At 33.4% G+C, this 23,598-nt stretch overlaps 2 protein-coding genes across 2 annotated transcripts; one reads left to right on the top strand and one right to left on the bottom strand.

Moving 5' to 3' along the window:
* Positions 1-4,608: 4,608 nt before the first annotated feature.
* LOC147071038 (EEF1A lysine methyltransferase 1) lies at positions 4,609-10,473 on the bottom strand. Its single transcript, XM_085948443.1, has 3 exons — positions 10,183-10,473; positions 6,816-6,966; positions 4,609-5,867 (listed from the first exon to the last, which is right to left on the bottom strand). Exons 1-3 carry the CDS (start codon positions 10,333-10,335, stop codon positions 5,524-5,526), a joined length of 648 nt encoding a protein of 215 aa, XP_085804569.1. The 5' UTR covers positions 10,336-10,473; the 3' UTR covers positions 4,609-5,523.
* Positions 10,474-10,615: 142 nt separating this feature from the next.
* mtTFB2 (mitochondrial transcription factor B2) lies at positions 10,616-23,154 on the top strand. The gene is made up of 7 exons (XM_085948442.1): positions 10,616-11,135; positions 14,696-14,843; positions 16,107-16,246; positions 16,621-16,779; positions 20,644-20,792; positions 21,608-21,772; positions 22,980-23,154. Exons 1-7 carry the CDS (start codon positions 10,677-10,679, stop codon positions 23,113-23,115), a joined length of 1,356 nt encoding a protein of 451 aa, XP_085804568.1. The 5' UTR covers positions 10,616-10,676; the 3' UTR covers positions 23,116-23,154.
* The last annotated feature ends 444 nt before the right edge of the window (positions 23,155-23,598 follow it).

Here is a 23,598-nt window from a genome sequence, read left to right as displayed (position 1 = left end):
AATTTTTCTTGTAAGAGATTGTGTCACGTGGTCTGTCCCGATCGATTTCATAATAATGATAGAGCAAAACACCTTTCTCTTCGACGACATTCATGACATTTCAATATTAAGATGGTTTAAAAAGTAAGCCCACGGTATCAAAGATCTCACTTACTTTGATCTTGATTTAGGTAATATCACAAATAATTAATAGTTAACAGATGTCAGTCATTATTCAAGTGTACTGATTGAAGATTTACAGTAATTATTTACTCATGACAAAACTTAACTTTAACTGTATTCTTGTAACTTATGAATCGGATGAGTGTATTATGCATTTATAGATCAGGCCAGTGGTCTTCAATCCTATTTAGTTCACGGCAACCTTAGTGTACAAAACTTCTATAATCCTAAATTAGAACCAATTCCGAGGTAGTCAATTGAAAAGTTTCCCTTCACCTTGTTCACCGTCTCAGACATACACAGTATTTTTTAAAACACTAATAATGGTTATCTAGTAATTATGTCTTTGAAATTAGGTTAAAAGTTAACCAAACTAATCTTGCTGCCAAAGGTCCTAGATTAGGTCCAGGGAATCAAGACATGAATTTTTATGCATAAGTCTTTAAGTGATTCAGTGTGCTTTTCAAACCTGTTAGTTTAACAGTTGTGTAAAGCATTCATCACGGCGCTCTAAAAAAATTTATGTTCCAAGTAATAAAATATTACTTTTCCCTTTTTTCAAAATTTCAGCAGATTTCGAAATAAAGGACCATAATTAATGTGGGTCATGAAAGCATAATGAATCTAAATGACACAGCACTAAAATAAATCACCGTCCTTTAGAATAAAGAACTGATGGTCACCATACCTATAAGAGAAGAACAATTTACATTTTTTTATCACTTGAAGAAAACAGTCTCCGAAGTATAGGAATCAATACGATCGTGCATCAGCACATTGAATTAAGAATTTCTGGAATTATTATTTTCTTCAAACAGCCTGTGAGACCCTAGGATGCCCATAATTGAGTCTTAATCTATAAATGCATATCGTAGTAACAATTGTTATCGTTAACGTTTTAAATACCATACGTTAAAACATATTTGAATATAAATTTAAGTAGGTAGGATAACGTCCAGTTGACTCTCGAATTAACAGAGTCATATTAACAAGGCAGCGGATTGTTAAAAAAATATTTTATTAAATTTTTTAGTACCTAGTAAATTGCTAAGTGATCTGCTATTATTATATTTTAACAGATGACTTACGACAATAAAATTGTTTTCATCAATATTTTGGATTAACCTTGATAACAATTATCCTTGGAATACATTTTCCTATCTATCCTGGTAAATCGTGAGTCAACTATGTTATATAATTAATAATTTCCTCTAGGAGTTATATTCTAATAATTATTGTTATATTATGTATTATATTTTTTCATGAATTATTATTATTGTACATTCCACCATATGTCATAAGAGTAATTTTATTTCACATTGTCGTTATAATAATATGGTAAATTTAATAATAATCGTAATTACAAATAAAAGTATTTCATCTTATCTCAGACCGCGTACCACACATTTAAATTAATACTATCAATAACCGATGATCGTTAATTTATTGCTTGAAAGTATATTACGAATTAAGGATATATCACAATATAATGGTACAATAAATGTCGGTAATTTTACTACTGTAGTTTTATCCTAAGTAATTTATCATAAATGTATGACATTATTCTTCTATCCGTATTCGACCGTTATCTGTCTGAATCAATCAATATATTTTCAAGATGTATTTCTTTAATCTTGAACTCAGGTAAGACGTTATCATACTATAAATGTTTACCCCATTGTGAATTTACTGTTGGCAGTCTATTTATTGAGATTAATAAAGATTAATTTTAGACATTTGTACTTCAACTATTTCTTTTAGTCAGTGATTACAAGGTTTAAGAATGTAGCATTCTTTATTAAACACACATCATTCGGAACACCTCGGAAACATACACGTTTAAATCTTGGTTCCGGGCAGGACCTACCTTAACACGACGAAATTAACCAATAACTGTGATTGTCGTTAATGAATAATTAAAGACATTGCAAATATTCCACCCGCAGTGGCAGTGTTTCCCTCTAAATCCGTGCAATACTGGTTCGAATCCCATATCCGGTGAATTCACGAATATTTTTGATCCAGTAATCTGGACCCAATAATGAGTTGGGTATTTGGTGAACAAACATTCCTGCTTAAGTCTCTTAAAATAAGGCAAGGTCCACATGCGCCGTTTAGGAGTGAAAATGTTAATTACCTTTTTTTATATCCTTTGCTACTTGTATTTCGTCCAATTTATATATGAGTGTTATCCAACAATGAATTTAATAATGAACCTGGTGTTATGTAAATAAATAATCCACGCCAAGTGGTATGTACAACAATAGGTATTTAATTTTTAAGGACATCTTTTTGTAATAACTAAACATAATCATTTATTATTAAACTTATGTCACTTAATTTAAACTTATGTAAAGAAAATGAAGATAAAGTAACCATCAACGGCGTTCCACGTAGACTTCTGGCGAACACAGACAACTGTGCCGATTATTTATAGAATCTTGTAATTTTAAAAGTTTCTCTTGGCAAAGGTCTGCGTTCACCAGAGGCCTAGCTGGACTGTCAGTGTTATAGTGATGATATTAATAAATTTGAAGTAACATTTATTATTCTTTGGGATGCCTCACGATTCATTTTAAATCAAGATATTTTCGAAATACTATTTTTGTTAGACTACAGTAATATCTCGTTTAATGAAACTACTTTATGTCATTTCGCTAAGTTTGGCAGAATAAATCTTTATATAGCTGGGTGGTGTGGGGGGAGATGCATGAGCTATTCTGAGACGAGGTTATTTTGTTTGCGGTCGCACTATAACGCCATTTAGTTTCACTTACGTAACGTGGACTAAACTTATGCTAGGGCGATACAAATAGTATATTTTCTGGAATTTAAATTGTCACAGGGAATTTTATGAAAACATAATCAAAATGTTAGTGGGCGGTAGGGACCAGGTTGACTACCCCTGTGCTTGATAGAAGAGGGTCCTAAGTGAAATTGGGCCCTTGTACTATGTGTTTTTAGTTCTTGATCTGGTTTAAAGTCTGTTGCTTTGTTTACTTAACCTGCATAGCATTTCTCAATATTTTTCGTGATTCTTCATTTTAGAAATAATGATGAATGCATTAATTCATTATTTTTTTCAATCTGTATAACACCTTTTTTGCAAACATTTGATTATTGTAATATATACATCTTCAACGGAGATATTACTGTGTATCTAATTATACCATGTTTTTATGTGTAAGTATATTAAATTAAAGATGAGCTGTGCTTGATGTATGTCTTTGAAAGATGATGTGCCTTCGTTGAATTATTTTCTCATGCAATAAATAATATGTGTGTCGCTATGTACATTATATCTACGATATTATTCCTTATTTTTTTATCGAGATAATAATTATTGTTATTGTTAGGTGTAGAAATAGTAATGTGGTTTTTAAAAGGTATTTTATTCATATCACCATACATATACCATGAACTTATAAATAATCAATCAATCACAGCATATTTTGCATTCCCTGTATCTCTCATTTAATGTCGTAAAGCCAATCAATTCCTTTTATAGGTGTTCTATATCATACTATTATAGTGCTTCAATGCAATGAGTTACATAAATGAATATCATTTTTAAAAAAATTATCTTAAATATGTTGTCTAAAGTTTGCAATATGTGAGTGATATTCATAAGCAACTTTCTTTCTTATATTATTCAAGACAGTATATAAGTATGTAATCAATTTTATATTAAAACTTCTGTGTTCAAATTACTATTCAAATTAAAAGGATTACTAATTATTGTAAAATTATATTCTGGTGCTGATTCATGAATCAATAAGAAACTTTAGTTTTCAACCATGAACATTGTTTTTTTTCTTATAAATAATTTATCCAAAACTGATCCTCATCTATATACAGCGGGTCAACAATTACATCTACCCTGGATAACTAATCGTATGTATGAAGAGATTGTTCACAGAATCAAACTGGGATAGAGTGCCTGAATAGTGTTTTCAAAACTGACCTTCCATTGTTCTTACGGCATAAAGTGTTTGACCAATATGTGACACCCATGCTTACATAAGCATGTGAACGTCATCAGTAATATAGATTGCCATTGTGACTTGGCGTCATCTAATATGAGAAAGATTTTGATGCAATAAAAAGAGCTTTCAAGAAAGTCTGACCAACTAGATCAGGGGTAGCCAACCTTTTGTATACCATGCGCCAATTTTTATGAAAGACCAGTTCAGATGCGCCATACAACTCAAGCACCTTTTCTACTTTCTTATGCCGGGTCCACACTGGCAACAAGTTCCTGGCAACCTCGTTAGATTTTATGATAATTATCGTAAAATCTAACGAGGTTGCCTTCAACTTATTGCCCGTGTGGACCCGGCATGACGTTCAAGATTGAGGTTGAAAAATAGGGATAGGGGTAGGATCTGCTTCGCTTAGGGTAGGAAGAGGAATAACTCAATCAGGCAAATAAAATTAATTAATCTATGCCAGTTCAAAAAACACACGTTTATTGGAGCACCAATCTACAATAGTCAGAAATGATCTCTTGGACGAGAGGGTGATCGCTGTTGTGGACCCCACTGATGGTGCTACAGCTGCCGGAGAGTCTCGTTTGGTGAAGATAACTCTGGACCACAGTTGTTGGATGTGATGAGAGAGAGAGCTCTGAGCGGGACGGAGCACTGAGAGCATTTAAGCGTTTGGATTTCGCTAGTCTTTCAATGTTTGGTGTTAAATTTGTTACTGAGAGCAGCAGAGAATTCTTCAAATTTGAATCAGTTATTCGCGACCTTGTTTTGCTTTTAATCAGCACTCAGGTGTTGAAAATATGAAGATGGATTCAGTTATGGCGCCTACTTCAAAAGCATAAGTAGGTAGGTAGCATAAGTAGTACGCAAAGATGCAATGCGCCGCTGTCTTGTAATCATCCAATGCAACACGTTTAGCGCATGCGCCAAGGTTTGGCCACCACTGAACTAGAGTATATTGATACACAAGGGCGCCCAAAACATTTTTCAATAAATATGTGAATATTTATTGTGACACTTTTATCTTTGGAAAAAAAAGGTTCCAGATTGGAGGCGCCGTTTTTAACACTAGGCCTACTTTTAACTTTTAACAGGCCTAGCGGCCATTGACAGTACCTAGTGCATTTAGTAATAGAAATGAAAAAATCTCAAACACCCAAGTTTTGAGAAAATCACAAATATATTGTGTCCTCACTGGGAATCAAACCCGGAGCTCCCGGATGAAAGGCCATCACCTTATGCACTGCACAACGAGGGCTGCTATGATGACCAAATGCAATAACCACGAGTCGGGCATGAACTAAGAAGATAAAAAACTTGTACATCAAATATTTATTTACATTTGATAAACATTAAATTTATGAAATATTTATTATCTGACAGCTTTGTCAAACTCAAAATTGGAGAAACAGGAGAATTCGTTTGCCAAATTGTTTTTATGCTGTGGTTTGAATTCACATACATTTAAATCTAATAATCTCTTTGCGTGATCGCACATAATGGCGCCAGTGCAGAGAATCACTTTGTCTTTGGCCAGTAGCTTTATTGTCTCCGACGTCTTCGTTAGGCATTCTTCAGACAGGAACGGTGGATCGGCGATGACAACATCAAATTTTTGTAAATACTCTGCTGGTATTTTTTGCGGATAATTAAAATCATATTGAATGAAGTTTCCCCCGTGAACACTGAATCTTGTGTCAAACTCCAATAGTTTCACTAGAGTAATAAGAAATAAAACATTGATGTACTACAATTTTTAAATTCAGTCATTTTGCGGGAGGTTATTAATGACAAATTAAACAAAACTTAGTGCATAAATATAAAACTACATTGAATCACATTTCGAGCTGCACTGCAACTGAACCTTCGAGCTGGGATGTCCTTATTCGATGAATAAAAAAATTATTTATTAAAATATTGGAATGTGCAAATACCAAAGATGTTGATTAGCTCCTAGAGAGATAAAGCCTAAATGTATGAAATTAAAGCAAAAAAACTGATTAAGTTAGCTACAAAAAATGATTAATGCGATCATTTGCATTCAACTTCACACTACTGCTATGACATTTATTAGCCAATTTGCATGGCGGCGTATAAAAAGATAATTCGTCACAATGAAAAGATAAGCAGTCAGTAATAATAAACTTTGAAATTATTCTTCGGTTGAAAAATCATGTAAAATTTGTGTAAAACCATTTATCACTGCACTCGAGTAAGTGATCATAATGAACATAATAAAAATGCCACCATATTGTGAATACGAAAATCAGAATGACAAATGAGAAATCTTATTATCAACTTAACCATGCTTTTCGCGTTTGCTAAATAATTTCAAATGTGTATTTACTGTCAAAATTCTTTGACAGAACAAAAGCACAAAAGCCAATTATTGCAAAAATTAACACAGTTTGTTAAGCTCTTCAGTTGTATATACTGGGTAATTTCGTCATAATTAGATAGGACGCAAGTAGCTGAATAAATAGGCACATTAGAGCGAATCTAGTGGATGCGGGTTCAAGTCGTATTTTTTTCAAAGATTTTCTCTAGTGTAATTTTTTTCAAATTATATAAACTATGTTACAGTCTCCAATCTTGTGAATTATTCGTTAAATAAAAAAAATAGTTCATTAACCATAAAATTTTAAAATAGCGTGTGTGCAGTACCTGAACATTCAGAGTCTACTGCCTTTCTAATGGGTAGATAGAGTGTGGGGCAGGATATGAGAGCGATTTCACCACCAGTTGGTAAAATTTGTTTAACCACTTTTACCATAGTTGCGATTGTTTCTTCATTGTACCAAAATTGGCTTAATTGCTGAAAGAAAGAAACATACAATGTTATTATTATGTCATAGTTAACAAACTCTCCCAATTGGCAGACATCCACAGAGCTGATCTCAAGCATCGATATGTAGTGTAACTCAACAGATTCACCGTGAATTAATTATTATAACAGATATCTGTATTAAGACGGTACTTCAGTGAAACGGCAAATAATTTTCAACTATAGGTGCGACGAAATTTCGGACTGGCTGGCAATCGGACAGCGAAAGTCGAGCTGTGAACACGTCAATTTGTTTTGTGATGGCGATGGGGGAATTAATTCTTAAAACGTGTAAAGATGACTAAAAAACGTTACCCATTTACTTGAAAAAGAAAACATGTCAATGAATATATTATTATTATTAGTAATAGAACAATAAACATAACATTAAATGGATGCATGTTGACTTTTTATGACAAATTATGTTTTGTTCTCCACGCGTCATTTGCACAATCTTCGCATCGCGTAGTCACGATCGTTTTAGACTGTGCACCAGCTGAAGTATAGCCTTAATAGTTATAGTGATGTATCTACAGTATAACCCCTATTTTACATTTTTTAAGGGACTGAAGAAAAAAAACCTAATTGGAGGGGAAATGTAAATTTTATGTTTCTAAAAAAATAACGTTTTATTAAAAAACAACATTCAATTAAAAATTTTATTGAAAAATCGTTCGAATGTCACGACCCAATCATTGTCAAGTGCGCGTAACTCGCATATTTTGAATATTTCCGACGTAAATCGGGGGAAAGAAAAATGTAAATGAGGGTATTAAATGTACTGAAATACATCGGGACTGAAAAAAATACACGCAATTGCCGGGAAAACGTGAATTCCGGGCACGTAAAAACGAGGTTATACTGTATTTCCTAATATACAGGTTCCAAACCTTTTTCGAGTTGTGACCCCCACAATGCGACATTTGCACAAAGGCTTTTGTAGTAGAGTGACAATAAATATTAAAAATGATAAAACTGAATTTTAAATGTGATTATTAATATTACCTCACTTTAATTATGTTTGCATGTGAATTTGCAATCATCACAGTTTCTTTCATGTTACTTATCATGATGTGGATTATCAGATTTAGATTTTTATTTTACTGTCAAACGTTATACAATAGATTTGCTTCTATTTGGTTTTACCTACACCGAGTTATGTGGGTGTATACTGTGGTATAATGAATATTCGGCACCCTTCAATGTTGTACCGATTGTCCCAGGAGTAACTTTCCAAGAATTTGGAGGGAGTGTGTGTGATTGCTATTCTGATTAATCAATCTATGATGAAACCTTTCTTCTTCTTCGCTGTAAGGCGTGAACCCCACTTAACGCAAAAGTGGGGCGCTCGCGCAAAATTTCACAAGTGGCGCGGTGAATCATCGAAAATACAACATGATCAAATACGGCAGAGTACACTGGTTATGACGAAGCGCTGCGCCCGCCTGCCCCATAATTCAAAGTACATAGGTGGAGGCGCACGCGTTGTTTGGCTTCTCAGCGGGACGAATAAACGAAAATACTACATATTCAAATATGTCAAAGCCCATTGAATGCGCAAGCACAAGGAGCCTGCGCTTTTTTATTTATCCACTTCTCGGTAGACGCGTTGTCGATAGACGGGCGCCTTGGCATTCTTTTAATAACAATAAAGTCATTGTTATATTATGAATTACAGGCCGCCGAGAAATAAAATAATATTTTTATTGCTTTGTTATGAGAGGTGCTGATAATAATAAGTAGTTTGTGCTTCTCGCGCTCCTTATTACATAGGTGAAGGGTAATGCGCGGGTGGAAGGAGTGTCATTTCGGTTGTATTCACGCTTCACGGGCCTACTACCTAGTGAGCGCCCTGATCCGCCGCGTTTGGTGGGCTTTGTCCCTAAATGGCAAAATTCACCTCATACGAAAGTAGATTCTCTTAAACTAACCTTACGGAGTTTGGCGGCAAAACCACCATGTCAGACAAAGAACTGAGAATGACCTCCAGTCAATTTGATAATTTTCTTGCGCGACAACATTTAAGAAAAAACAAATGTGTTTGTCAGTCTTTAGAAAAGGAGGTTCATCACCCCTGCCAGACTCGCAATGCGGCATCATACCCGAGTGTAAAATGGAAAAATAAAAAACATAGGTAAGTACTAAGTATATAACGTGGAGAAATCACAAAGTTATAAGTTTCTATACTAAGAGATATCTTTGCTCATCGAATCAAAACTATCATCTCAAAATAAGTTCAATTAAAATACATTTAAAATGAACACAGTATATAAATCAGCGGCAAACACATTTTGAAAATAGCCGATATAATGGATTATTTGTTAGTTTGGGTTAGGTTAGGTTAGATCAGGAGTCAGCAAACCGCGGCTCGCGAGCCACATGCGGCTCTTTGGGTATTGGCGTGCGGCTCTTTGCCAAATTCCCAATTTTTATTTTTTATCATTGATTTGTACACTTATTATATTATATATAATGACATTATCGCGAAACTAATTTTTCCTCCGTGATGGTTGATGCAAAAAGGTATGATTGTTGTTGTTCTAAATCCGCCCATTGCAAAAGTCGACAAATTAAATTTTTCTCCATTTGATATTTCAACAATAAAAACATATATGTAGGTTAGTTTTATTCAGGAAATCTTCACTTAATAAATAAACAATTATAAAATGTAATTAATTCATTTATATAAATCATATTTATAAAAATATATGTAGGTATGGCTCTCGAATTTTTTTTAACCGTTGTGCCACTCATATTTGGCTCCTTTGGTTCAAAAGTTTGCCGACCCCTGGGTTAGGTTATCCTAACAAATAATCCAGTATATCGGCTATTTTCAAAATGTGTTTGTCGCTGTATCCAGGAAAACCGACTTGTACCGACTTTTCTTTTGCTCATTGCGTCAGTGTCAAATTAGCACCACATAATAAAAATGTTTACTTATTTTTGTTTTTGGAATGTTGTATGGGAGCCCGATATTTCGGGCACCGGACCGCCCCCAAATTTATATATTGTCACTGCATTAACACCTATATATTGCATTTCAAATGTATGGGTAGTGGGTATACGGGCAATATGCGACGAAGCCGTTGACAGTTGAAACACATAGGATAGAGAAGTTAATATACCTACTTATAGTATATTATAAATTAATGTATCAAATTAATGATCTCCCATGATGGGATAATAGATTGAATTATTAGTCTTTACCCAGTCTTCGCCAAAAACTATGTTTTCTTTCATTGTATTATCGGTTTGGCAATGCGCTAAGGCCTCTTCTTGTTTACTTTTCTCTGAATAAAACTCCTGTAACGCCGCTAAAGTTGCAGCAGAAAGTGCAGGTTCGTCTTCATCTGAAGACATTTTTTGACAAAGCAATAATGGCTATAATATACGTAAGCAAGGATATATTTGGTGTAAATCGACAGAAATTCACGCTATATATCTTATTCGTTAAATTCGTGGTTATATAGAATCCTGAATCATTGATTGACAGCGACATGACATTGACAGTTCAATTCATAGACAAGCCTCGTTCTGCGTTCATATTACATAACCATAGATAATATTATAATAATTGGCAGGCAACAATGGCAACTCTTTCTAATTCGAAACAACCACAACAAACATAACCTAACAATTTATGTGAAAACTGACATTTATATGAATTAGATCAATTAGAGTTTTTGAAACATTGCATTACGATGTCTATTTTGACGGCAGTATGCTTAAAACAGTTAATTAGAACTTTACAACCGAAGACAGTCGAACGTAAACTATTTGCAACAGCATCGACAAAAGTACGTGAGAAGAAAGAACCGAAACAAGCAATTGAAACGGTCAAAGAGACGCCGAAGCTGAAGAATACTGCTACGAAAGATGTCTTGAAATATCTGGATTCTAAAGAAGAGTTGAAACATGCGAAGACTCTGGTGTCGCCGTTCTTATTAAAAACTCACAAGTCAACCCCGGAAGCGTTGTATCTCGTATCCAATGATACAGCGAGAGATATAGTCAAATTAATCGCGGACAGACTCGAAGGTGATGTGCCCGTCATAGAAGTGAATCCAGGAATCGGATGCCTCACTAAAGAGCTTTTCAAACTGAATATAAAGAATTTGAAACTCTTCGAGATGTCTACACATCATGGTGATATATTGGGTGTAAGCCATAAATCTTTCCTATAATATAGAATCCAAAACCTGTAGACTAATAAGCTTACACATGTTAACCCTTAGCGATGGTGCCCACAGAACGCGTCGGGCGCCGCACTCGCGCAAAATTTCTACAAGTGGCGCATAAATCATCGAAAATACAACGTAATCAAATACGCCAGCGCCCACTGGATATGGCGACGCATTATACGCGCCCGCCGCATGAATCATCGTTTTTTCGCGAATCACCGCTTCTCGGCGATACCAATGAAAGAAAATACAATGGAGTCCATTCATTGAACACAGCGAGCAAAATCACGCTGCGCGAGGCATCGTCGATCGATGGCCGGAAAGCAATTATTTAATTACAGAGAAGTCATTGTTTAATTTTATTGCGTGTCAAGTTTATCGCTGGTTGAATAATGCCGTCGTAAATATTTATTACAAGCCCCGAAATAATATAATATTTTTATTGCTTTGTTATGAGAGACGCTTTAAAAATAATTGTTTTGTGCTGCTTGGGCCGCTAATTACATAGGTGAAGGGTAATGCGCGGCACGAGACGTGTGATTATGGTTATGAATAAATACTGCATACGCGGACTTCGCTCGCTCGACGCGTTCTGTGTGCACCATCGCTTAGAATGCTACGCAACGATATATCGTTGTTTTTGATATTGGCCACAACGATCGTCGTTTTGCATTTGATGCCTGAAATGTTAAGTTAATTTTGGAACATACTACTGCTTCAGCGGTATGATACATTTTTGATATATTTAGTTTTATTGTTGTGTAATATAACTTGATTTATATATGTTTTGTAACTGGGTAGGGTTAGAACTTATAACTATTGTATTTTTTTTCATCGCATCAGCATTTTTATAATAAAAGCATTAATTTCAAATACAAATTTCAGTTTACAATATAAACAAATTTTGTTTTTTTATTTGTTTTCAGTCAAATTCTGGGTGGAATGACAATTTTTTATTTAATATTATACATTTGAAACAGTGGGAAAAGTATTTTAGAACAGTGTTTCCCTAAAAATACTAAAGATTATACTAACTTACTTATTTCTAATTTACTAAAATAAAATACACGTATCGTGACTCCCTGAAGGGACCGTAGATTTTCTATTAAATTAAAGTGGATTTATACTATATAAAAACAATTTCATTTATAAAAAAAATAATGAAATAAAAATCATTTGCAATATTTTAAATGTTCCGATAAGCAAACACCATTTAAGACCTTTTTCACAACTCAAGCATATTGTACGCGATTTTTTAACGGGGCCACCATTTTTCCTACTGCAAACAATGCAAATTTTTTCTTTTCGGCCGGGTAATTTCCTAATTCCACTATTTTGTATTATCCCTCGTGTGGGATTATGTGCATCCGATAAATAATTTTTTTCTACCATCCAACCTTTTTCAATAGTTTCTATGATTTGTGATATGAATTGATATCTTGATAATTTTGGATCACTTGCATTATCTTTATATATTATATAAGAATTCAGATTCATCCTTGATATTACGTTAAACGCGACTTTCTTCCAATATTTTACCGAATTATTTTCTCAATAAGATGTTATGGGGAGTACGTGTCGTTAGCTAACGCAATCGAATGGAATTAAAATAATATTTTGAAGAAACCGATTGTTTCCAATAGCTGTTAAAAATAAAAACTCGATAGTTCGTTTCGCTCGCACACGTGGTCGTCAGTATGATAGAGCGAGAAAGAGAATTTCAATTAATTTTAAAGGCAGACGAAGCGGGGGATATCTAATAGCCCCATTATCTATTCAAAACGATAAACTAATTACAAAACGTGTTTTCAAAATATTCCGATTTCGCAGAATCAATTAGAGTGGTAAGGTGTCTAAAAATAATACAATACTTTAATTTATCGACAATTATTGGTAGCAATCTTCGACCGGATTTTGCACAACATCGTAGCAGCCAAAGGGTTAAGGTGTTATTCCTCATGTTCAATTTCAGGTCACTAAGGTGCTTTGATAATATGTTAAGTAAATAAGATACTATTGGCGATTCTTCAAACCAAAAATATCAATATAAGTTACAGTTTAGTATTTTGTTTAGTTTGTTTTGGCAGTTGGTTAAAAAGATTCAAGACAATAGTTATTTTCGATAAATGTGCCGCAGATGCTCGCATGAGTTTTTATAACTTTCTTTTTAGACCAAACCCAACCTAACCTAACCCAACCTATAACCTAACAGACGGAAAAGGATATTTAATATAATTGTCTACATGGAATAAACTGTTTAATAAATTATAAAAGCTCATGCGGGCATCTGCGGCATAATTACCATATTCTTTAGTGGAAAAAATAGATTTATTTACACTGATCAAATACAGTTCTATGCGAGTACAGATGTACCTCACCTTATGACCGAGAAACATTCCTACACTTTGGTCGTAAGTTGAGTTTCATACAAAATATCAATATCTGAAGGAAAAAAAATTGTTCAGATATATCAGTCGTTATTTTTATGACATTTTTCATAGATACATATTCTCTTCTTGGTCGTTCCCTCTATCTTCTGAGCGACTAAGAATCTCTGTCTCTCAGTCCTCGCTTCTTTTAGGGCAGAGTGAAGGCTGCCCCCGGTAAGCTCCTTCACTCGGTTGCTCCAGCGCGCCGACACTCTTCCTCTGCTTCGCCTTCCCTGGAAGCTACCCAAAATCTTTCAGTCTCCAAGTGATCCGGTCCGCGCCGAATAATAATATGTTCCAAAAAATGCATCTCATAGATTTTGCCGTTACTTTATCTGGAGACTGGATGATTGACTGATTTGTCCTGTACTCTGTCCAAGAAATACAAAGCATTTGGCGTCAACACCACATTTCGAAGACATCAATTACCTTCTGCTTCACATAACTAAAGAATTACAATTCCATCATTTAAATTAACGTTGTGGTGTCATTAAAATTTATTAAACCATACTACTAAAAAGTTACCATTTTGCAGTTGCGACCTTATATTATATAGGAGGTTTCATAATGTTTGCACAAGTATCATTTTTAAGGCAATTGAAATTCCTCGATCCTTCTAGATACATACATAGATTCAAATTATTAATTTATTACATTCACAACAAAACAGTATAAAGAACAAAGAAATATATTATGCAGTATTATAAAAACAGAGTAAATAGGTACAAAAATTATAAAGTAGATGTACATGGAAGTACACCGAATAAACGAAAGAGGACCCTATTTTAAGAATTTATAAAAGAACGCCCATCTATAATACTCATCTCACATAGATGGAATATTTCAACATCCAAAGCGATTTGGTCGAACAGAATTATTGCTTTGAGAAATAATGGCTTTTTACTAAGGAATTATAAAGGATTTTTAATACAGTAACATCCGAAAAGACCCGGGAGGTACGTAAGACGAAGCCCAACGTTTCTAGCGCCTTTTTACAAATGATTTTGCTACTAAATCAGTTTATTGTCAAATAATAATGAAGTCTATGTAGCACATAAACGGCAATTCAATGAATTAATTAAATAAATCCATTTTCATTACTTATTTCAGAGATTGAAAAACGAATATCCAGACAAGTTCAACTATATGATTGCAGATTTCTTTGGTATGTGGAAGGTAGCGCACCAGGATAAAATGGACGGTGGAAATAGGTTAGACATCCTCCTTCATGGAATACCAACAAAGTCATGGGGCGATGGTAATTTAATTATTTGTTTTAATGTTAATCACAAACACGTGGAGTCTTTAATAACCTCCCCTCACCAACCATTGACACAAAAATCAGAGAAAGTATTTTCAAATTGTTGGGAGTTTTTTTTTGCACAGGGATCATCTCAAGTTTGCAGAGTAAAATCCCAAGGACTGACTTTCATTCAGCAATCTGCAAAAATTAATTTATCACAATTTCATTAAAACTATAATTAAAACGCTGTCATTCGATTTCAAAAATATGTAAGAATTTTTAATTGTCTGTTTTATTACTTTATAAATAATTAAAAGGTATAAAAACAATAAAAATGTAGATATCATTATTTGTGTTGTCTTTATTATTCAATGTAAAACTATACCCATATACATAACATAATATGCTGTAACCGATTGGTGAAGGGTAGAGGTAGGCTGTAGAGATCCAACATAAATAGTGCACATTCATCTTTTCAGTTATACTTATTTGTTTTCATTGAACTAAGATTACAAATTTCAAATGGTGTTTATTAATTTAATTTAATAAAATGCAAATTTTTATTGTATCTAGTCACTATAAATGATCCATTATTACTGTTCTAAGAAACAATATAGATATTTTGTTGTGTTTATAGGACAAGTCGGGCTAAAACATTCAAATTAGATACTAAATTATAATAAATTAGATTTAATATCACTACAGTAAAACCTCGTTAACACAAATTCCATGGGACCGAAAATCGAAAAAAAATCGAAATATGAAATGTATGGGGAAAAATTTTGAATATTTTTATTTTTTTTTATTTTCATTAATTTCGTTTCCGATCATAGATGTGCCTACCGAATTGGGTCATAAAATGTCGGGATTATTTGTATTACCTTCATAAAATAAGTAATTTTTGATGTTTTAAGAAAAGTGTGTCACAATTTTCAATGACTGGCTCATGAAATAGTGTACTTTATTACGATTTATTGAATATTTTTATATGCCAGGTATTCTGAAATCATTTCGAATTACGAAATTTGAATTAAAGGTATGGTTTTATATGAAAATAATGTTCAAGAGACTTTTTTTTCCCGAAAATTTCGAATTACGGCGAATTTAGAATTATCAGTGTTCTTACTAACGAGGTTTTACTGTAGCTGCACAGTACTGCTTCTTATAGAAGTAAATATGTTGTGGGACTGGGTGCTATTTGATAGTGAAATATAAAATTAGGATAGTGAACATTTTAAATTATGGTTGTGTTTAATTTAGTGTGACATTTTATTACAGGTGTTAGTATGAAGATTCTTGGCTGCATTGCTTCGCTGACCTTTCTCAATCACTTAATTCTGTCAGTAATTTTTCAAGAGAGTATTGTTGCAATGGGGAGACCTGAATTATTTATCACTTTACCTCCGGCTTGCTACTACGTGAGTATATTCTACTTTATTCTTCTTTGAGGGTGAGAAAGATATTATATTAAATCATGCATAGCAATCATAAATTGAGAGAGGAAATACGTTTTAAAAATGACACTTTCTGACATTTAAAATCAGTGGTTATCATGCATTTTGAATTGTCTCTCGCTAATCGTATTGTGTTTTACCAGGTCATGCCAGCATCCCGTAGCTCCGCCGTATACACCATATAGATAGTGTTTACAGCAGGTTTACAGGATGTAGAATCCGGTTACATATAAACATATAAAAATATCTGAAAATACCCCTTACGAATTTTATATATATTATGTATCTCACTAATTGTTTATTATATATTATGTAACTCACAAAATTTTGTTTTTCAGTGTTTGGTTCCTCCGCCCAATTCTCCACAAATGTCGCACTTGCTTCGTCCATTACCTGTACTGTTTAATCTTCTCTTTGACCATAAACTGATCACCAAAGTATCCCGGAAGGACTTTTTACCTTGGCATCACAGTGCCAATAAAAAGAATGTCGCTAAGGTACATGCTCATTTGGACTTAACAGTAGATTAAGCAATGTTCTTGTGAAAGTGAGTATTTTTTAAATTATGTTTATTGTTTCAAGGCTCTATCAAAGGAATATGGGTCTATATTTTTTTTTCTTAATATTCTTAATTCATGTCCGCTTTTTAGTGGGTGCAAATGGACTCAAAGAATCCCTGTCTCTCGCCAGTCCTATTGTGTCGTTCTGCAGTATACACCATATGGATAATATTTAGCAGATTTACAGGATACGGAATCCAGTTAGATATTAATACAGGCCAGGTTGAAATACTTTAGATGTCTATAGCACGCGGCCAAGCCAGCTTCAACGTCACTTCTTCATTTAATATGATACTCCGCTAAATATGAAACTGTCCTGAAATGTATGAGGTCATAATGAAATCACATAAAAGAGCAAAACAGTAAATTTTAAATCATCTCTCTCATTTTTATGAGTAACAATATAAAATTCTAACAAACTTTATTCATTCAGTCTGTTTCAAGTGAATCTATTATTTTCTGTTTTATTTTTGTTCTTATTTAATTTTCAGACACGGCCTTCTTCTCCTGTATGCCTGCTGTATTTTTTAATGACGTATCAAATGCATTGTGAATATGCTATACAAAATATTATTGTAGGAACATAGGCCACCTTTTAAGTGGTTCTTTGTGGTCGTCGAGGTCTTCTCTTGCATTCTATGAACACTGCCAATCCAGTGCAGTCTCTGCACTTTCATTTTCCAGGTGATCTTTTCGCTCCTATAAAGAGTGTATGGCTCATTATACCTCATTATACCTCAACCTCCAAATACTTTCAACCCCAAATATTTTTAGGAGGTCTTGTTGTAAAGGGACGAGGGCTGAGACTTTAGGGGTGACAGGTGTAGACATGAAAGTCGGAGGAGGTTGCTCCAATGAATGGTGGTGTGAGAGTGTAGAATATGCTGACTGCAGATCCGACGACTACGCGATAGTTAAATGACTTGCTAATTCTAACATTGTTGAAATAATGCTGATAAAGCCGAGGTCGTTGCCACTACAGATTCTTCTCAAAGATACCCATCTTTCTGTCATCCAGTTTGCTGACTGGCCAGTATTTTGATCCATACGTCAATACTGAGAGTTTTATAGATAATTGTTTTGGTTTTCTTTGAGAGTTCCTTATTTTTCAGAAACCTTTAGAAACAAAAATAGCATCTGTTGGTGAGGTTGATCCGGCTATTTATTTCATCGCTTGTATTATTTCTATGATACCACGGCTTCAAAAGCATCACTGCCAACAATAACGCTGCTATTATCATTGTTGATGCACTGTGGAGAATTGAGTCAACCCTTGTCATTTTAATTTTATCATATTATTCACAAGTTTGTCGAGTATTTTTAACCCCCTCATAGCGGCATACAATTGGTTTCTGTTTACTGTTTCATATGCAGTGTTACAGTATATAAAAAAATGATGAGTTGGGATACTAAACTGTGTAATATTGTTTTTTAATATGAGTAATGTTCATTGTAAACCTATCAATATATTATGTACATAATTTTCTTACAGCTTAAACATATTGATTCTGAGTATATGTATCTGGTACATATTGTTGGCAAACCATAATGTTCATTGTAAACCATGCTATCAATATATCATCTCTGTTCTGGCAGAACACACTAACTGGAGAATACTAGTTTTGAGTAATTTGACTTTGAAGTTGTTAAAAAGTTTGAAATAATGGTCTATCATGTGAGTTTATTAAGTAATCGTAAAAAGGATGACTTTAAAATAAAGACTGTTTATTTATTAACACTTTACGGTCCGGTCACGCCACATTGGCGTCCTTTGCAAGCCGAACGTTACGATCCGGTGACGCCTACGTGGCGTCCTCACATAGGCATATCTTTACTGTGAAAAATAAATATGAAATTTAATATTTCGTTGCAAGATCTATCGACAGATGGTTGAATGACATGTGCAAGAAGTAAAAGCATGATGGAAAAAAAATATTTCGGGGTTTTTACAGAGATGGCGGACGTAATACCATTCAGTATTTTTTTTGTACCTATACCATTTTTTTTATTAGTTACAAGCCCATTTCTAGACGGCTGAATCACGAGACGTAAACAAAAACGGTAATAAACACTCAATGTTATATTCCAGTGTCGTCACTTCAACTTCGAAATTTAATTGTCGACCCTTTTCAGTGGTAGTCACCCATTTATGAACCTGCATTCTTTTTTTTAAATGAACGCGATTTTTCGCTATGAAATTGCATCCTATTTGATAATTTGTCATTAATGGTTTATTACCCATGAAACATCCACCCACCATGCTTCATCATCCATGATAGAAATCTTAACTTGAAAATGAGAATAGTTATAAATGTGAACTTGTATCGCGTTGTCATTTTCGTTCGCTTTTTTCGGGAGATTATTGCTTGTGTAACTGCATAAATAATTGCTATTATTATTTATATTGCACTAATTTCATTGAAAAAATAATTAATCTAAGTATATTTCAGCTAGGATATATATTTTTTATTAGTTTTATCTCCAAAAAAAACTTTTTAAAATGGAGGACCATTCGTTTTTAAACAGAGGAAAACTATGCGGATTGTATGTCAGATATTCCCAGTGACTGAAGATATCGGAGATTTTAGTGTAATTTTCAATCACAATCAAATATTTCCGTGGATTTCCGCAACTAATAAACGTTTAAGAAGAAAGTGTAAAGTGTGTTCCTCACATAAACTTCTAAAAGAAACTATTTACATGTCCAAAGAGTGTAAAGTACCTCTACATCTACATATTGGTAATTGGTTTTCTTCGTATAATTTTAAAAAAAGTGTATTAGTTGTTAGTTCATTTTACATTCATAGTTTTATAAACTATTTCAAATAATTTCAGCTTTAGTGTGATAATAATTATTTCGTGCCTAGCCAGGTATCTAAAGGTATTATCCATAAGATTGAGTGTTGATTCAAATATTTTTGTGGAATGTAGATGTTTGTTTTACAATTCTATTGCTCATAGATTTTGTTATATGAATTTTTTACGCACGCCTCTGCACTGTTATTGGATTGTCTCGATTCCTACAATAATACCAAATTGTAATAAACGGTGGGAATGTATATGCGTGCATTTTATTTATTTGAATTTACTCGAAAATATGCACGCCACTGCACTGCCTCAGCCATAAAACCAATAAATCAGATTAGTGTTCGTTCGGGAATGAATGTGCATTTATTTTTAAACACTTCACAGTTTGTGTGAAGTCTTTGTTATTTTATTATATTTGATAATCAGAGATATGAGTAGTAGCGCTAAAAATGAATTGATACGTATTCTATAGCGGTGTAAAACATTTTGTATTTGAATATTTTATTACATTTTTTAATTAAAAAATAATATATTGTGATTGCTTTATATCAATAGGCTGTTTCCTTTACATTATATTTAACAAATTGAACTAATCTAATAACATATAATAAACAATTTACGAAAATTTACAAATTATATACTTTACCTTTATGGAACGCGGGCCAGAGGTTGACAAGTGTTAAATAAATGACACAATTTGATGCATTGATATATTTTAAGTATTTTCTGAAAATTTTATTGAAATATATCAATAGGTTCAAAAGTTATATCATTTTTAACTTCGCGATCGAAATTTGTTGATTTTCATTAAAAAATACCGGATATTGGCGTAGGTTCTTCGCGAAAATTCGCGGACCGTATAGTGTTAAGAAGGTTTCCAGAAGGTAAAGTTTGAAATAAGGAACATATTGGTACTAACTCAATATGTCATTTTTTCGAATTAGTGTCTTCTGCCAGAACAGTGACGATATTATGTACATAATTTTCTTACAGCTTAAACATATTGATTCTGAGTATATGTATCTGGTACATATTGTTGGCAAACCAAAACCACCATGCAACCCTGAACATCTGCCACTCCTGTGGTATTTCTGCAAGCATCACCTCATGAACCGAAACAACAAAATTATACCGATGCTCGAGTAAGTTAAAATATACTTCCATCATTTGTCACCTACGCCACTTTCTTGTATCTGCTTTCAAAATGTAATTAGTAAGAACTTAACAAAGATGGTAGTAAAATCTTTGGAGGATAGCGCTGCGGATACTTTTTTCCATAATTATGCATTTTAAAATGAGTTTTTCAACTGTCAAATAAAAGTGAAATTGTTCAGGGGGAGCAGTTTTAAACATTTTAAATATAACAAATGAGACAGACAATGATGGTTTTTTTTTTATTTCTTAACATTTAATTACCACATTTAAATAACATGCAAATTATCTCTAATGCCGACACAACAGCTGTGCCGTGAGCGCTGTAAGGATTAATATCTATTTACATTTAATGTTCGTATCAGGCCGGGCTTGAAAGCGAAAGTTGGATTGAGCTGTTTCTGCAACTTAACAATTTGAATTAAGCACCTATACAAGTACACCACTAAAATGTTAATCACATGACCCAAAAACTGAACTCCTATTAACTAACGTGAAACGAGCTGCCTTTGAAACTAAATGATCGTAGAATAAGCCACATTTGAAATATTTGCATTATTTTTATTTGATATTTTGTATGTAATAAAGCCAGGTTTGAAGCTACCAAGTTACATTTAATCAAAATACAGTCAAAATAACATGCATAGTAGAAAATATTAAAAAAATCTTAATTAGCGACGTAACATTGCGTTCCGCAGTCATCATTGTTGCCAATATCATATCAAGGGTTTCTGCAAAGCCAAATCTCCAAAAGTGCCCGCTTTTTTTTTGTTCGGCGGTATCAAAGTAAAATATGTTGTTTCAGGCAATGGATACCCGGTTGCGGTGTGTGGCTAATAACTGGACAAGATCCACCCGGCAGCAACATGGAGACTTTACCGACGACCGAAGATGCCCTGCTTCCTCACATGAATATTTTCACTCAATTCCGAGATCTCACTAGCCAACAAAAGCTGACTGTCTTCAAAAAGTAAGTTAACTTTCGCCGTATGGTTAAAAACTTGTTCCTATCTTCAGGCATGATTACAACAAATTCATAGTCACTTTATTTGTTATAGAGCTTATAATATAATAGAACGATACTTTTTAATATTTATAACTCTGTAGAGGTCTGATTCCCGCGCGGCAAGAAACAGGATGACTGAAAACAAATAATTCACTCTCCCCATAACAAACTTCCACAATGTTAATTTGTGCCAGTAACAAAGTTCACTTTCATCAATACAAATTCGTTCTCGGTTATTCTCAAGTATATATCTGATGCCAGTCCATTATAAACCTAACTAACTGCCTGATAAACATCACATTAAATATCATCTGAAATCCATAAACCAATGAAACTTCAATTTTTTTACTGTGCTCAAGGAAACACCTTTACGAGCAAAAATCTTAATGTCCACTTCAGCTTAGGCTCAACTACGGCTTAGCGATATAAAACCTTATTGGCCACAAACTGCCTAATACCAATAATGACTGCTGACTAATGAATGGCCTCGATTGTTTCATTACATTTCAAAAATTATCTATACAATAAACATATGAGAATTTAATTAAAAGCCTACCCTTTATGGTATATCAATGCGCATAATTCATTTAACTTTTTCCAATAGGCCAAAATGCTCTTTCGTTGTACCATGACTTTGATGTACACGCATTATAATTAATCTTGATAAAACACTCCATGCATAGTCCATATACATTATACAGTACTAGATTGTAGAACCTCAATAATCCAGACTTATTAGGATGAAGATAGATAAAATGCATAAGTATTCAAAATTCAATTAAAATTAAATATTAATCACGAAAAGCAACATTTTCAACTGATTATTTAACTTCTAATTGATTTAGGTTTTGTAATATTCCATTTGAGTCATTTTTTACAACCCGGTTTTCGCCTTTCGACATCTTCAGGCACTATGACTATATGCACTCACTGATGGCTAAATACGCACTGACAACGAATATAGTGTATTATTGTTTATAATACATAGTAATATAATAAATTAAATTCACATTCCATCAAGTACCTTCAGTCGATAGTATTAATGATTATTTAACTATTGACTGTTAGGTGAACTTAACGGCGACATCTATGCATCTGGCCCCACGACTCTATTTTTGACTGCATTTAAATATTTGCATCAGTAAATTTTAAAGGAATGAAATTTTTGCAGGTTCATCTCATGGCCGGAATTCCAGATGTCACCATTCAAAGAGTCGATGGAGACTCAACTTTTTAAAGTAGTAGCAGCAGGCCACGACTCCCCCAAGGAAGAAGAAGATGAAGCAAATGAATCACAGGGATTATGAAAACATGTTGCATCGTTAATAAAATAGTTTTATTCGATAAAGTTTTTTTTATTTACATATCCATAAATAACATAAACTCTAGTAATTATACATTATATATATATTATATATATTCAAATATTAATTACACAATCAAGCTACTCACACATATACAGGATTTTTGTCAATTTACTTCAAATATTTATAAACATATATATCGAGTATATTTACAATAGGTATTAAAAAGTTATTTTCATTTATACACAGGTATCTTATTTAAATATATTGCAGCTTTTTAATCTCTTCAAAGAATGTTCAGTTAAAAACATTTTAACATAATATGTAATAATTTTTCATTGTTAAAGATACAAAATTCGGCACAGTGTTTATAGATACAAAATTATTGATACCTCTCCAAATGCGTCTTTACAATCGATTTAATACATATACTCCAAAAGTGCCTTTTTCAAGCAGACATTCGGTGCAATTTAAGAAGGAATTGTT

Source organism: Rhyacophila brunnea, unplaced genomic scaffold (genome assembly GCF_057557595.1).
Source record: "Rhyacophila brunnea isolate RB1 unplaced genomic scaffold, BYU_Rbru_1.0 scaffold_20, whole genome shotgun sequence".
Lineage (NCBI taxonomy): Eukaryota > Metazoa > Arthropoda > Insecta > Trichoptera > Rhyacophilidae > Rhyacophila > Rhyacophila brunnea.
This window is presented reverse-complemented; position numbering and strand designations above follow the sequence as displayed.

Excerpts from the sequence above, each read along its gene's own strand:
- LOC147071038 (XM_085948443.1), bottom strand. The coding sequence starts at position 10,335 with ATGTCTTCAGATGAAGACGAACCTGCACTTTCTGCTGCAACTTTAGCG. Across the intron at positions 6,967-10,182 it reads TAGTTTTTGGCGAAGACTGG|CAATTAAGCCAATTTTGGTA; the intron begins GTAAAGACTAAT and ends TCTTTCTTTCAG. Across the intron at positions 5,868-6,815 it reads AGTAGACTCTGAATGTTCAG|TGAAACTATTGGAGTTTGAC; the intron begins GTACTGCACACA and ends TTATTACTCTAG.
- mtTFB2 (XM_085948442.1), top strand. The coding sequence starts at position 10,677 with ATGTCTATTTTGACGGCAGTATGCTTAAAACAGTTAATTAGAACTTTA. Across the intron at positions 16,247-16,620 it reads TACCTCCGGCTTGCTACTAC|TGTTTGGTTCCTCCGCCCAA; the intron begins GTGAGTATATTC and ends TTTGTTTTTCAG. Across the intron at positions 21,773-22,979 it reads AAGCTGACTGTCTTCAAAAA|GTTCATCTCATGGCCGGAAT; the intron begins GTAAGTTAACTT and ends AAATTTTTGCAG.